At 36.7% G+C, this 15,728-nt stretch overlaps 1 protein-coding gene across 3 annotated transcripts in view; it reads right to left on the bottom strand.

The window, feature by feature from the left end:
• The window catches only part of LOC148898821 (multiple C2 and transmembrane domain-containing protein 1-like), a 117,859-nt gene that overhangs the window by 81,167 nt on the left and 20,964 nt on the right, over window positions 1-15,728 (bottom strand). For 2 of the 3 annotated variants that reach the window (XM_088993702.1, XM_088993703.1), the window contains exons 5-11: window positions 9,835-9,977; window positions 8,974-9,053; window positions 8,322-8,433; window positions 6,752-6,790; window positions 1,983-2,147; window positions 1,775-1,905; window positions 327-513 (exon numbers count right to left, since the gene is read on the bottom strand). In XM_088993702.1, the coding sequence (XP_088849828.1) occupies window positions 327-513; window positions 1,775-1,905; window positions 1,983-2,147; window positions 6,752-6,790; window positions 8,322-8,433; window positions 8,974-9,053; window positions 9,835-9,977 (857 nt within the window). The remainder of the gene's footprint in view (window positions 1-326; window positions 514-1,774; window positions 1,906-1,982; window positions 2,148-6,751; window positions 6,791-8,321; window positions 8,434-8,973; window positions 9,054-9,834; window positions 9,978-15,728) is intronic. The other variant, XM_088993704.1, reaches the window with a different exon arrangement.

The following is a 15,728-nucleotide window of genomic DNA, read 5'->3' as shown; positions in this document are numbered from 1 at the left end:
TGATATGGCGGGCCAAATTTGGCCCCCGGGCCTTGACTTTGACACTTGTGGTGTACAGTTTATTGAAAAACAACCACTTCATTTTACTTACAGTTTAATGCTAATAATAGGAAAAACCAGATGGGATAACGAATAACATCTACAAACTGTACAGTGTTCCCTCACTTTTCGCTGGGTGATGTGTTACAAGTGCCCCTGCAATAGATTATATCTAACAAATTGAGTGGAACACTTCTCATTTTTGCTTATTTTTTTCCCCTCAATGCACTGTATACGTGTTTTCATGTATTCTCTTGCTGTTAAAACTGGAAAAAATATCAACTCACATATCTCTGCTTGATCTGATATCGCTCCTGCGGGTCATCCAGCACGTTGACTGACATGTCTGAGATGGAGACGGCGGACGAGGCTGTGAGCGTCACCAGCATCACTAGCACGCCTTCACCTTCCTCGAGTGGCAACTCCAGCTTGTGTGTGTGTTCTTTACTGAGGAGCGACAGGTCGATGGTGCACCTGGAAAGTCCCAAAACGTTGGACGTGTTAGCATTGAGAAAAATGATCATTTTTATTCCTTGTCACCAATACGTCAAATGGCGTCATGTAATCCCATAAAACACCACATGGTCTGACATGGATGAAAAGGTTTCTCATCTGTACATTCGTACTTTCAAAGAAGTACAGATGACGGCTGAAGAAACCTTTTTCATCGATGGACCACTCCTGTACGACTGAGGGTTTACACACACACGTATGGTCTGACATGGTTTTGTTTGTTACTTTGGACTTTTTTGTTCTGATGATTATTTTTTTTTGGTTCCTACCAACTTTATTTAATATAATTTGTCAAACCCTGTGACAAGAATTTGATATGTATCTACATTTTGAGGCAGGTCAACAGATTCTTTTGGCAAGATGGCATACATGGACAGTGCTTTGTGCTCACTAGTTTTTCACGATCTGGTGACAGTGGCGCATTAACTCATTCACTGCCATTCACAAATGTATTCTTGAATTGAAAATATGACAGAACGCCATGCCCGAATTTGTTCAGGTTTTGTTTTTTTCATGCTTGAGTGCCGATAAAGCGCTGGCCATGGCCTCTGGCAATGTTTTTCCTTTCCACAAGGGGGTAGCATTTCCCTTTGTTTTCATGTTAGCACTTTGTTACAACTTCAGCTGTTGTTAAAGAGCTATATTAACCAATATCTATGTATTGCATAGTAATTAGGACAGCCGTCCTCATTTCAAGTTCACATAACTCCAGACCCATATAATTTAGGAATTAACTTTTTTTCTGATAAAAGATAAGAATATAAGGTTTATAATAATAATAATAATAATAATAATAATAATAATAATAATAATAATAATACATTGCATTTTAAGCGCCTTTCAAAGCTCTCAAGGACACTTTTCAGTCACAGACAAGCATAGGTACCATAATAAATAAAATACAATCACAAATGGAATGCAATAAATAAAATACAATTATAAATAGAAACAAGAGAGAGAGCTACACAGAAAATACAATTTTAAATAGGTGGGCTTTGAGATGGGACTTGGAGGTGGGAAGAGAATTGATGTTACGAATGTTGGGAGGAAGCGAGTTCCATAATAATAATAATGCTTGATTAAATGTTTATGTAGTCCTAAAACTCAATATTCTGTGGGTGCTGGAATTCAAGTGACAATGACAAAAACCCTGGCACTGATTTGCACATGTCCGGCAATGAATGAGTTAATCATCCCAGAAGAAGAAAAAAGATAGTCATACCTTCCCATGAAGTCATCTTTCTTGCCGGCGTCTTTGTCCCAGACCGTAATGTCAACGTATCCTCCTTGCTCCTCATACATGTGAAAGTCAAACTGTTCTCTCCATTGCGGATTTAGCGTTTTGGGAATGGTCTGACGGCCACAGGGGGAAAAAAAACTGTGTTTTTCCCTTGAGAAACATGTCAAACATGGTCAAATATAATGCTTACCTTGCTCTTATATTTTTGGTGACCCATCCTAAATTTAACATAAGGGTCACTTCGGCCGTTGTCATCCATGGGTTGGAGGCCGCGACCTTCGATAAGACTGATGCTGACGATCCCTCGCCATAGCTGAGATTTTCTGTGGACGTCTGACAGGCGCATACTCTGGCACTGTGGTGGGCAGACACACATTCAAATAACAATTAACGTGCACAAAGATATGCACAGAGGCAAAAATGTACGCACATCAACACGAAAATGTCACGATTGGCACAGCTGTTGGTTGTTTTAAGCAGGGGCAGTTAAAAGGACTCCCGGCATGACCATTCAGGATCGGGTCATTAATTGTTTCACGCTGTCAGGTTTGTTTCCTTTTGACATGTTTTTCTCATGGTTTTGTTTGCTACTTTGGACCTTTCTGTTCTGATGACTTTGTTGTTTGAGATTTTGTTCTTGCTGACTTTATTTAATAAAATTTGTCGAAAATGCACCCTGCTCCTCCGTCCTGCGTGTTTGTTTGTTTGTTTTTGGGGTCCACCACCACCTTGTAAACGTGACAGAAACAGATTTGGACAGAGACGTACTGATGAGGAAATAGCAAGTAAGTCATGAAGAAAAACAAAAACTTGATTGAATAAATAAATAAACAAATACATAAATAAATACATGGCTAAATAAATACATGCATAAACACATACATAAATGTATAATAAATAATACAAAATACATACACATAAAAATTACAAATTAAAAAATAAAAAAGTAAACAAATAAACTAACAGAAATAAAGAAATAAATTAATTAATTGACACAGAAATAAATACATAGATAAATAAATAAATAAAATGACTGAATGAATGAATAAATGAACAAATGAATGCACGAAAGAATGAATGAATGAATGAATAGTCAACCCTTCAATTGAATTTCTCACAAGGACACTTTACAGTCACAGGATATTTTTTTCTGCAAGTGAGCAGCGGCAGCCAGACAATGCTTGGTCTGAGCCGTGAAAAAGTAAAACAAAATTTTATGCCGTTTTTTAATTGAAAATTAGGGGTGCGCGTGATACACGTGTGCGCGTTATACTCGCATAAATACGGTAAGCGGTCTGGAAAAGGGATGGATGGAATTTAAACCTGACATCCATTCATTTTTATGTACTGTATATGACGAGAATGAAAAAAAAATCCAGGTTAATTAGCTCCATTCGTTTGACTAAACAGGCTTGAAACACAAGCGCAGCTAGCGCCTCTAATTTAGCAGTCCATCTTATAAAGTGACGAGGCAACCTATTTAAGTCTGTTTTCGCACCACTTACAGGCCTATTTAACCTCTCTTTGAATCATTACAATATCCTTCACCGCAACAAATTCCTCCCCTCCCCCTCTTTTCATCCATCTTCTGCCTTGTTAGGGCAAATTTATTAGCATAGCTTTTGTTTTGCAGATGAATTTCATTAAACTCCGAACAAACCCTGCCGCACAAGCGCAGCCCTTTGATCTGGGCGACGCAGCCTTTTAATTTCTATTCTCCAGACATTAAACACTGCGAGTGGCTCCACGAGGTTCGGCTAACCTCCCGTGCAACTCTATTTTCCGCCTCTGCCAATTTCTACAACTGAATTTATGTTACGGGGCAGGGTATGCTAATGATTCAAGGTCACCGTTATGTTGTACTCGAGCAACATTCTTAGCGCTTTATTGTTTTGGAACGATATCGTTCTGCTTGTTCTCAAAAATAAATAAAAAACAAGGGCTATTTACTTTGCGAATATGGATCTCTCTGTGCCAGAGCACAGCAGGAGAGAGATCATGCATAGCGATGTTCGGGGGCCTGGAAGTCTCGAAACAAATCTACTTTTAACATATTCGTATACAGTTCAACTTTTATAAGCCCTTTGGAGGAGAGATGGAAAAAAAACGTTTGAAGTGCCGAAAAAAGAAATTGCCTCGTGGCGAAGATAGAGAGACCTGGATTTAATCTGCGTGTGACTCATAATTATAATGGTAAACTATTTTCTTGAAGAGTTTGCATCTCCTCGTGTACGTTCGTGGCTTCATTAAAAATAATAAAAAAAATAGTTTGTGTAAAAATAAACCACTGCACTGTGTGCAGCCAGGCAAGAAGGCAAAGGGGGGAGTCAAGAGCAGAGCCTTTTTTTCCGGGAGGGGTAGCAAGTTCGTTAGTGCTTGCGCGTATTCCCGATTCGCAGGCGGGGTGGCCCATTTTGCAAACTTCAAAGGCGCAATACAGCAGGACGCCTGCCCCGCTTTAACCAGGCGCACTTCAAATGTGGATCCGTGTCTCCAAATTGTTCGTCAACAGGAAGGAAGGAAGATTATCTGAAGCCTTTCTTAAAAGACAACCGACACCATTTTTTTTCTTTCCTAACTGACACCAGAAAAACTTTTATAGCATCTAAAATACCCAAAACATACAGGCTGATATTTTTAGTCAAATGCAAAACCAATAAAAATGTCTTATAAAAATTAAAGTGTCGGAAAACTACTTCAAAATGACCTCAGAAAGTTTCAGTTTCAGAAGGTCCCACCTCTTTGTTCGTGACGTCACGCAAGGACGTCTTGCATTGCTGGAGAATCAAAACATTGGCTTCAGATTCGGAGAATATGCTTTCTGGTTATACATCCAGTTATGAATATAATTCAAATATTCCGTATCATTTTGAGGCATCAGGGGTGGGAAATGTCGCACCCAAGGGAGGCAGAAAATGGCGACAAAGCCGTGTAGGGAATTAGTCAGCCCGTTTCCACAGGCTGATAAATTCCTTCCATGGAGCTTAGTCGCTCTCTTCTGGCGGCTTTTTGGTGCAACACGAGGTTTCAGACCAAACAAGTACAGCAAAGTACATTGACGTGATGGAAGGACTGATACAATGTGTCTTTTTTCGGTCGGGGGCGTTCCTTCAGTGACGTCACATACGGACTCGTCACCAACTCAAAAACAAGACTTCCTGAATATTCAGCGCCAGTCTTAAAACGTAAAATATAGCTATATGCGGTGGAATCTTTGTAAAATACGCTCAGTAGAAGCCATTTCAAGTGATTTTACAAATTATGGACACAACTTGACCGGAGGCGTCCGTTGTCCTTTAAACAAGGAGACATAGATACAGAACAGGCCCTGACATTAGATTTGCAGTCAATCAAATCAATTCAAACTCCGTGCAAACAACAACTTTATTTTCTTACACAGAAGCTGCAATAAACTAGCAGAGGCGAAACCCTTACGCTTTCGTTTGGGGTAGCAAACAATTTTAAAAACCAAATATGACCTTGGGGTAATTGTGCTTGTAAAATAGAAGAAAAAACATTGAACCACAAATGCTTATAGCAGTATGTACCGTATTTTCTGCACTATAAGGCGCCCCTAAAAGAAAATATTATTTTCAAAAGCTGACCATGCACCTCATAATATGGTGTGCCTTATCTATGGAAAACATTTTAAAATATGTGCATTCATTGAAGGTGCCCCTTATAATGCGGTGCACCTTATGTATGGAAACATTTTTAAATATGTCATTTGTTTGAAGGTGCGCCTTATAGTCCAGAAAATACTGCAATCATAAAAATTTGCTCAATCATTGAATTATATTAATAATCCTCATCATCATGATAATCACAATACGAATAACACTATGACTAATAATAATAATATTGATGATAATAATAATAATAATATAATAAAAATAATAATGATAATAGCAACAACAATAATAATAATATATAATATAATAATAATAATAATAATAATAATAACAATAACAATGATAACAACAATGATAACGATAATAATAATAATAATAATAATAAAAACATACAGGTAACCCTTAGAAAATTTGAATATCGTGAAAAAGTTCATTCTTTTAAGTAATTCAACTTAAAAGGTGAAATGAATATATTATTTAGACTGATAACATGCATTACAAGATGTTTCCAGCTTTTGTTTGTTGGAATTTTGATTATTATAAACACATTTTGATTATTATAAACTTATTTTTTCTGTTCATTTCATGTGATATTCACATTTTTTGAGACACTGATTTTACAGTTTTCATAAGCTGTAAGCCATAATACTCAAAATTGTAACAAATATCTTGCAATGCATGTTATGAGTATATATATATATATATATATATACAGTAAAGTCTCGTTATATCGATATTCAAGGGAGTCCGAAAAAATATCGATAGAACCGGGACTATCGATATATCCGACCCTGTTTGCATGTAATTTTCTCCGTGTGTGCATAGAAATAGTATCGATATAACCGGGACTATCGATATATCCGATATCGATATAACGAGACTTTACTGTATGTATATATATATATATATATATATATATATATATATATATATATATATATATATATATATATATATATATATATATATATGTGTTCATTTCGGTTGAATTACTTAAATGAATGCATTTTCATGATATTCTAATTTTCTGAGTATTACCTGTCAATTTCGAATGTCCCTCTGAGGAAAACTGCCATAAGTCATCCATAGTGGCAAGACGTTTTCGTACCCAAACTGCAGTTATATAAAAGCGTTCAAAATGTATAACTCGTTGGATTTCCTATCATAAATATAATATGCTGTGTTAGTATATTGCAGCTTGTGGAAAATAAAGTGATGAGAAAAGCCAAAAGCACAGAAGCAATGGGGGGGGGCAGTTAAAGGTGCACAGTGGAAGTGTAGTAGTGTTGGTAGAAAGGGGGGTGCGTTACATGCGTTTTTAGTTTACCTTACTCGATCGTTTCCAGTTTCTTCTCAAAAGCATGTTCTGTGAATGAGACAAAGCGGTTACAGCCCCCCCTACTGTCTCCCACTGGAAGCTGCAGGGGGGCAAAGGTTAAGGGGGGAAGCTGGTGTGAGCTGTCTGGATGCTAGTTGTGGCCTGGGTGAAGGAGTGAGTGGGTGAAGCGTGAGTAGGGGGCGGTAGATTAAGATAGTGAAGCATTTGTTAGTCATGCTCGGAAATAAGGCTGGAGCCTTGTGTTGTCAAAAACAAACGTGCACTCGCAAATATGTAAACATGTTTAATAGTGTGGTCATGCTAATAGTTTTTCTTAGTGCCTTTTGGATTTTGATTTGTATTTATTTATTGCTTCCAAAAGAAAGCATAAACATCATTGTGATTTACTTTCAAAGGTTTACTTTCTTTTAGTATTTATAATTTTATTCATAGTTTTATTGTTCTGGTGTTTATTGCTCCATTGTTCTTAATGATTGTAAAGTGTCCTTGGGTCACTTTACAGTTACTCAACCTGGAAGTAACTCAAATAGATTGAAAGCTAGCTAGCCAAAGCTCGATAGCTAGCTAGCCAGATAACTAACTAGATACCTAATAGATACGTAGCTAATAGCCTTTCAAAACTCTCAATGACACTTTACAGTCAAGGGATAACGTCTGTGTAAGCTCAGTGATTGGAAAATAATCAAATCAACAAGACCAAATGACAGAGCGACTATAACTAATGTGTAAAAATTTTGTGTTCAAAGCGTTCAAGGGATACATTTTTTTCTGTGGGTGAGCAGCGGCAGCCACACGCGCCAGTGTTCAGCTAGCTAACTAATAGATAACTAGCTTGATAGCTAGCTAGATAGCTATTACATAGCAAATAGATAGCAAATAGCTAAAAATGCATTTAGCCGTCAGATTCAAATTTGTTGCTGACAAATGTCATTAAATAATCACAATACACACTGTTGGATATTTAGGTAGTATTCGAGTTAAAGTAGTCATAATTTCTTTTGTATTGACAATATTGTAATTTTTTTTTGACCTCAAGATGGCGCTGTGAGAGTGGCTGCCTTTCCAGCAGCTCCTGTATTTTGTTTTTCTATTTCTTTCTTTCCTTTCCTCTTACTTTCATAACTTTCTGCCGTGAATTGTAAATTTCTCCACTGCGAGACGAATAAAAGCACATCCAATTCAATTTCCTCAATGCATCTTTCCCTCTGCGATCAAGCATTACCAATGACAACAAGTAGCGCCATTCAAAACGTACCAGTACACCCCTGTACTAATGTTTTTCTCCACAGTTGGAGTGATCCAAAAAGGTGCGCCTTCTTCTGGGTCGAACATTCAGGGGTCCAATTAGGTAGACAAATAACTGAATAGAAATAATTTCAACTCGGAAATATCCAGCGCGCTTTGAACACAAAACGTTTACACCGACAACATTAATTATAGTCGCTCCGTCATTTGGTCTTGTTGATTTGATTATTTTCCAATCACTGAGCATGTATGAAATCAGAATTTTCAGGTCAACACACAAAAATCAGATTGAGGAACAAGAAATGCTTCTTACTGCATCTCTCATGTCTCCCTCTCGTGGCGATAAAGTGACTGAAAGTTCCAGGCTGCCAAGATTATGGTCTGGATAATGTGGGTCCTTTAGGTCCAGGAGAACTTCCAGTGTCCTATAAGGGAGGGCAACCTCATTAAATAATTAGAATTTAAATTTATATGGATTATAATGTAGGGAAGTCATGTCATAAATGCATTCAGTCAACGCCAACATGGTCTGATATGATACTTTTGAATCTACGTCATAAAAACTAACATAACATAGGATGTGTTTCCAGAAGTGACCACTAGAGGGTGACTAATGATTGTGCAAACGCCGAGGAGCGATCGAAGTGGAGCTTTCTATACATTTAGTGAGCAGGTGAGCTGGAGTATTGTTTAAAAAACAACTTTAATGCAGATAATAGACGAATAAGAAATAGACAACAGTGTAGAAAAGAAGCAAGCCGAAGTGGGTAAAGTCAACCAACATTGGACTCAATACAATACAATACATATTGATTTATATAGCGCTTTAGCAACAGCTGAAGCTAGAACAACGTGCTTAACATGGACAACTGAGAGGTAACTCGGAGAGTAGACTCAAGTTTACTTCACAACAAAAAATACACATTCAAATAGCAGGATGAAATTTGAAATCCAAAAAGGCAGACCTCTGAAGCTCCAGAGACTCCAAGTAGAGATACGCCGAGCCCATAAAGTCATCCTGTAGTCCAAAGTCATAGTCAAAAACCTAAACAGAAGTGCTCAAGTCAGCAAAAACAGCCCTGAACAAGAATCTCAATACAGTGAGACCTCAACTTACGAACTTAATTGGTTCCCAGACAGAGTGTGTATCTCCAAAAAAAAAAAAATCCCATAGGAAACCATTAAAATGGGAATAATCCGTTCCCGGGTTTCCATAAAATATACTTTTCGACTAAATAAGCCTTAAAACTACACACAACATACCTTATTCTATGTATAATAAATGTGCTATTGTATTGTAATGAAAGAAATACACTGAATTGTATCATAAAGTCACTTTATTTACATTTGTGATGGTCATTTATGGCTTGATGGAATGGCGTTGGAGGTCGAAGGTCAATGGGAATTGCTGTTTGGAAAGAGAGGCGCATTACATGAGGACTCTAATTAAAGAAATAAACTGTGCTGTAAAATAAAGTTTTATTTACCTTTTTGATGGTTGTTGATGGCTTATGGAAGGAGAGTCACCTTCCATAAGGGACTGTTGGTAAGTTAACCTCTGGTGCTGTTCGGTCGTGTGCTTCCGCCGAAGATCACTCCGCCAGCCGTGGTGGGTGTGTATTATGAAAATAGTACTTATTATAAGGTTGAATTTTCATAAATTTGACGTTTGTAAGACAAAAAGTTTGTAAGATAAGGTGTTTGTAAGTTGAGGTCTCACTGTACTATACGTGATTTTAAATACATTAAAATACGGGGAAAAAAACAATATTTCACAAGCATTTCCCCAGACAAGCCTGTACTTTTTTAATTGATGGTTGTTGTACCTTGACATATAGCGGGTCCCTCAGGCTTTCCACCAAGAGAGTTGCTCTTTCATCCCACACTGGATTGAGGTTCTTGTGGATGGTTTTACTCCTGAACACCTCCTTCCCCGCAATCTTGAACTTGACATATGGATCACTGGTACCTGGGAGAGAAAATAAACATGTATCGGTTACATATATATATTTAAAATATATATATATGTAATAATAATGAATAAAAACTAACACATTGGCAGATGGTGTTATGTACCGTATTTTCCGGTGTATAAGGCGCACCGGAGTATAAGGTGCAACCACAATGAATGGTGTATTTTCAAACATTTTCCATATACAAGGCGCACCGGACTATAAGGCGCACGTTCAATGAATGAAAAAAAAAAAAGGTTTCCAAATATAATACAGTGGATACAATACAGTTTCGGGATACACACGGACCTGCCACAATGAGAGATGTGTAGTTCACGAACGAGCCCGTTCTCCTAACAACAAAATGGTGCCCGACTGTTTTGTCCTCTATTCCCCGCCCCCACTCTTCGGTTAAAGCCACGTGATTGGTCAAGAACGCAGCAGTGGGGGGGGGGGGGGGTTAAACATTAAAGAGACAGGAAGACGACAGAGACAGAGAGTGAGAAAATCCGGACACACACACACGAAAGGGAGATGTCAGAGCTTGAAACAAAAGAACAAAAGTGAAAAAAAAACAAAAGTGATATGGTGAGAAAATGGATAGAAAACAGTGAAATTTGGACTTGTTTCAAATTTGATAGTTCAAAAGCAGAGTGTAGACTGGAAGGTTACAATTCCCATCAATCAGGCTCCACAAACAACCCGCACAAGCCATCTGTACACTTGATGCAAAAACCTATTAACCTAGCTAAACAAAACACAATTGATGAGGAACTCGGTAAAATTATCACAGAGAAAGCACCTACAAAGGATAATTCCTCAAGATGGTGAAAGAAGAAGACAACATTCCTCATCAAGTGTTTAATGCTGAGGAAACCGGCCACTCCATTCCATCAAGCCATCAACGACCATCACAAAGGTAAATACTTTATTATACAGTACAGTTTATTTCTTTAATTATAATACCATCGCACACTTATTATACATAAAATAAGGTATGTTTTGTGTAGTTTTAAGGCTTGTGTAGTTTTAAGGCTTAGAAAATTAGAAGTGGAAATGTATGTTTTTTAGGGACCTGGGAACGGATTATTCTCGTTTTAATGGTTTCCTATGCAATTTTTTTTGGGGGATACACACTTTTCAACCTTACACACTGTCTGTGAACCCATTAAGTTCGTAAGCCAAGGTAGCACTGTATATAAATATAGAAATGTTGTCCAAATATAAGGCACACGACATTATAAGGCGCTTACAGTAGAGGCTGCGGTTACGCACAACTTCTTCTAAAGCAGGAAATGGAGTAAGTAGTTGCAAGACCTGTTGCGCCTCAATATGACTTCACTTATAAGGCGCACTGGCGTATAAGGTACAGGGTCATTGTTTCAAGAAAATCAAGGCTTTTGGGTACGCCTTATACACCGGACAATACAGTAATACAGTTAAAAAAAAAAAAAAAAAAAACATACCAAAGGAATTCTCTGTGTATTTCTGTTTTCCATCAAACCAAGCATGAAGTCATCAAAACAAAGTGCATGCCTTGAGAACCATTCAATTCCGCAAGAAGATGCTACAAAATAAAACCACTTAGTTTTCATTATAGAGCGGGGGAAATTAAACAAGAGACATAAAAAAAAAAAACTTTTTTTTTTGCTCGATTGATTTGATGGATTCAAATGACACTATCTGTAAAGACAACAGAATGCACATCCTCCCTGATTAACTACCCAAAATACCCAAGAGACACACTCGTAAAGTCTGTACAAATACACACGGCCTTTTACGATCATTTTGTATTTTACTGCCGTATTGTTTCGGCCCACGTCCACAAGCATGTTTTTTTTCTTCCCAGTGGCAGTGCCTTATAATGTGGTGTGCCTTATATTTGGAAAATGTTTCTATATTTATAAATTATATTTGGAAAACGTTTTACATTCATTGAAGGTGCGGCTTATAGTCCAGTGCACCTTATATATGGAAAAAGTTTTAAAATACACCATTCACCATTATGGTACGGTGCACCTTAAGGCGCACCTAAAACCCTTCTTTTTTTTTTCAAAAGCTGACCATGTGCCTTATACTCTAGTGCACCGTATATATATTTCTATTATATATATATATATATATATATATATATATATATATATATATATATATATATATATATATATATATATATATATATATATATTTCCACTCCCATATAAATAACTTAACCCGGTCTCCGTACTTCCACCTACGCAATATCAATCATCTTCGCCCGTCTCTCCCTCCTCACACCACTGCTGTCCTCGTTCTTGATGGGGGACAGAGCTTTCAGCCGCTCTGCCCCCAAACTCTGGAACTCACTTCCACCCAACATTCGTAACATTGATTCTATTCCCACCTTCATATCCCATCTCAAAACCCACCTATTTAAAATTGCATTTTTCTGTGTAGCTTTATCTCTTGTTTCTATTTATAATTATATTTTATTTATTATTGTATATGTTTTTCTTTCTATGCTTGTCTGTGACTGTAAAGTGTCCTTGAGAGTTTTGAAAGGTGCTTGAAATAAAATGTATTATTATTATATGGAAAACATTTTAAAATATGTCATTCATCGAAGGTGCACCTTCTAATCCATTAAATACACTACTACTCAAAAAGCTCCAGACAGCATGAATTAAAAAATATGTAAATTAGGGACGATTTACTGTATTTTCCTGTTTATAAGGCATACCGGTGTATAAGGCACACCACCAATGAATAGTGTATTTTCATACATTTTCCATATATAAGGCGCATCGGACTAAATGGTGCACCTTCAATGAATGAAAAAAGTTTTCCAAATATAATATATTGCTGCTGCTTGCTCGGGTGTGGGATCCCACGAACGGAAGCCATGGCACTGGATGAAGCCAGTCTAGACGATTGAAATGGAAAAGTCTGATGTGGCGGGTTGGGTGGGAGATGAATAGAATGTGCGTTCAGCTCAAAAGAATGATCACACTAAGTATCATTAAGTGAGGGAATGTTTGTTAGGAAGGGAAATGAATGCAATGTCTACTCCACATAGATGGAAAGGAAAGGCCGATAAGAAATACAGTTGATAGAAAAAGCACCATTTTCTCTGTACAAAGTAGACCAAGATAAATCAATAAAAAAACGTTTATAAACTTAAAATGTAAAAAAAATATATATATACAGTGATACCTTGGCTTACGAAACAAATTGATTCCCAGAAAGTGTGTGTAAGGCAAAAATTGTGTATTCCAAACATTAATTTCCCATAGGAAACCATGAAAATGAGAATAATCCGTTCCCAGGTCCCCATAAAACATTATTTTCAACTGAATAAGCCTATTTTATATACAATAAATGCGCTATGTTATTGTAATTAAAGAAATAAACTGTACAGTATAATCAAGTCGTTTTATTTACTTTTGTTATGGTCGATGACTTGATGGAATGGATAGCCTTTTGCATAGTGTCTCAAGGAGCTTTGGGTTGAACATCTTAGAAGTTGTGATATTGCAACAAGATTATATTCTCGCGAATTTAACGTTCGTAAGGCGAAAAGTGTGTTAGTTAAAGCGTTCGAAAGCCGAGGTATCACTGTACTGTATGCCGCACGTATTTTGAAAACCTTCGAACAGGAATGCTTCATAACGATGCCCATCAATTGACATGCCATAAAAACCCGGCATCAAAACACCAGACAGCCATAAAAATAAAAGTGTTGAAATAAGATAAATGCGAGCTGCCGCAGACGTTTATTCAGTAAGCACATTTGCCTGTCTCGTTGCCAAAGTCCATGCTAGCATCTCGGATAAATGTTCCCCTTCTTCTCCTTCTTCCTAGCAGCAGTTTAAAATGCAAATCAAGCAAAATTATTTATTGCTACCGCAACATTTCACAAGGAGTGGCTAGCAGGGCGCAGCTCATTGACTTAGACAATGTTTTCTCCCGAAAGAGGAGTGTTGTTTTTAATATGCTAGAGTTCATTTAGCTGGCTATCTATGGACTATTTCCTATCTTTTAGCTAACTGGCCGGCTAGTTAGCTATCTGGCTGGCTATCAGTTATAAAGCTAGTTGTCTAGCTGTCTATCTATTGGCTATCTATTAGCTAGCTAGCTTTCTATGTATTTGAGTTACTACTGGGTTGAGTGAACGCTGGCGCGTGTGGCTGCCGCTGCTCACCCACATAAAAACTTCTCCCGTGACTGAAAAGTGACCTTGAGAGTTTTGAAATTATTATTATTGTTATTATTATTATTATTGTTATTATTATTATTATTATAGATAACGACAAAAAATACAGCAACAATTCAACACAAAGAACAGAACGATAATCAAGAACAAACAAAGAGCAGGCACAATCAGTATTTACAAGTAGTATTTACGCCCAATGTTGACTACATTCGAGTTGACATCCATTATCAATGTCAATCAAAGGAAGTCTGAATGTCTGAAACGGACCAGTAGCCAAATTAGAACGCCACCTGAAGTGAGGAGCAACTGATTATGTCGAATTGAGCATACGGTGTTCCCCAAGTTATTCATTCATTACAATAAAAATAAGAAGCAACGTTAGCAACAGTAAATGGGATAGCTGACATGCTAACAGCTAGCTTAACTTAGTCTGTTTTGACTTTATCTGATATGCTGGTGGGTTTTCAGTATTTATAATAGAAATGGATTTTCACTGTGACACCCGACAAGCCTCCAAGCGACACAATGATGATAATCAATTGTCGAATAGGGTATAAAAAGAGGTCGGCCCATGTGATCTTGGTGATGATGGTATATGATTCCCTTTTATGAATAATTCAGCTTCTTTTTCATCATCAACCTGTAATTCCATTTACATCGTCATGATCAATAAGTCTACGTGCGCGGGGCAGACAAATGGTCTTAAAATATTCACGCCGATGTATGAAGATGTAATTATGTTGCCATTGAATCCATGTATTAAAATAAGCTTCGTACACTATAGGGGAAATGAAGATATGATCGTTATATTTGAAATTTGTCTTTTTTCAAAAATATTAAACTCAATAAATTATTTATTCAATGTACAGTAAAGTCTCGTTATATCGATATCGGATATATCGATAGTCCCGGTTATATCGATACTATTTCTATGCACGCACGGAGAAAATTACATGCGAACAGGGTCGGATATATCGATAGTCCTGGTTATATCGATATTTTTTCAGACTCCCTTGAATATCGATATAACGAGACTTTACTGTATGTATCTATGTGTTTATTTATTATTTATTTATTTATGAAAGCTAACTGTTACCATGTCTACATTTATTTACTAATTTATTTTTGTTTATTTATTGATCTATTTATTGATCCATTTATTTTGTTATTTATTATCTATTTAGTTGTATTAAGTTCATCCTGTCTACTTGATATCTAATTTAAAACAAATTCTTTTCTTACAGACAGTGTATTTTAGGTATTCATTAAATGGTAAATTAATACCTAAAATACACTGTAAGTAAAGAATCTGTTTTAAAATAAAATAAAATAAAATATCTATTTATCAATGCATATATTTATTTTTGTGTTTATTTTATTCAACGCCAGAATCGATAAAAAAAAATAAAAAATACAAAAATAAATAAAATGTGACAAAAGAAACTTAGTACGAGTCAACGTGAGTGTTCTATTGTATGTAAAACAAAACATTACATGGACAGTGACTGCTTTGCATCTTCTCTCAAAAAAAAAAAGTCTTGCATAATCAACGTGTCACTCATACTAGCGGCACAAT

The sequence above is a fragment of the Hippocampus bargibanti genome, linkage group LG04, assembly GCF_051943395.1.
Source record: "Hippocampus bargibanti isolate YZ-2025 linkage group LG04, ASM5194339v1, whole genome shotgun sequence".
Lineage (NCBI taxonomy): Eukaryota > Metazoa > Chordata > Actinopteri > Syngnathiformes > Syngnathidae > Hippocampus > Hippocampus bargibanti.
Note: the sequence above shows the minus strand (reverse complement) of the source record. Positions and strands in the feature narration are given on the sequence as shown.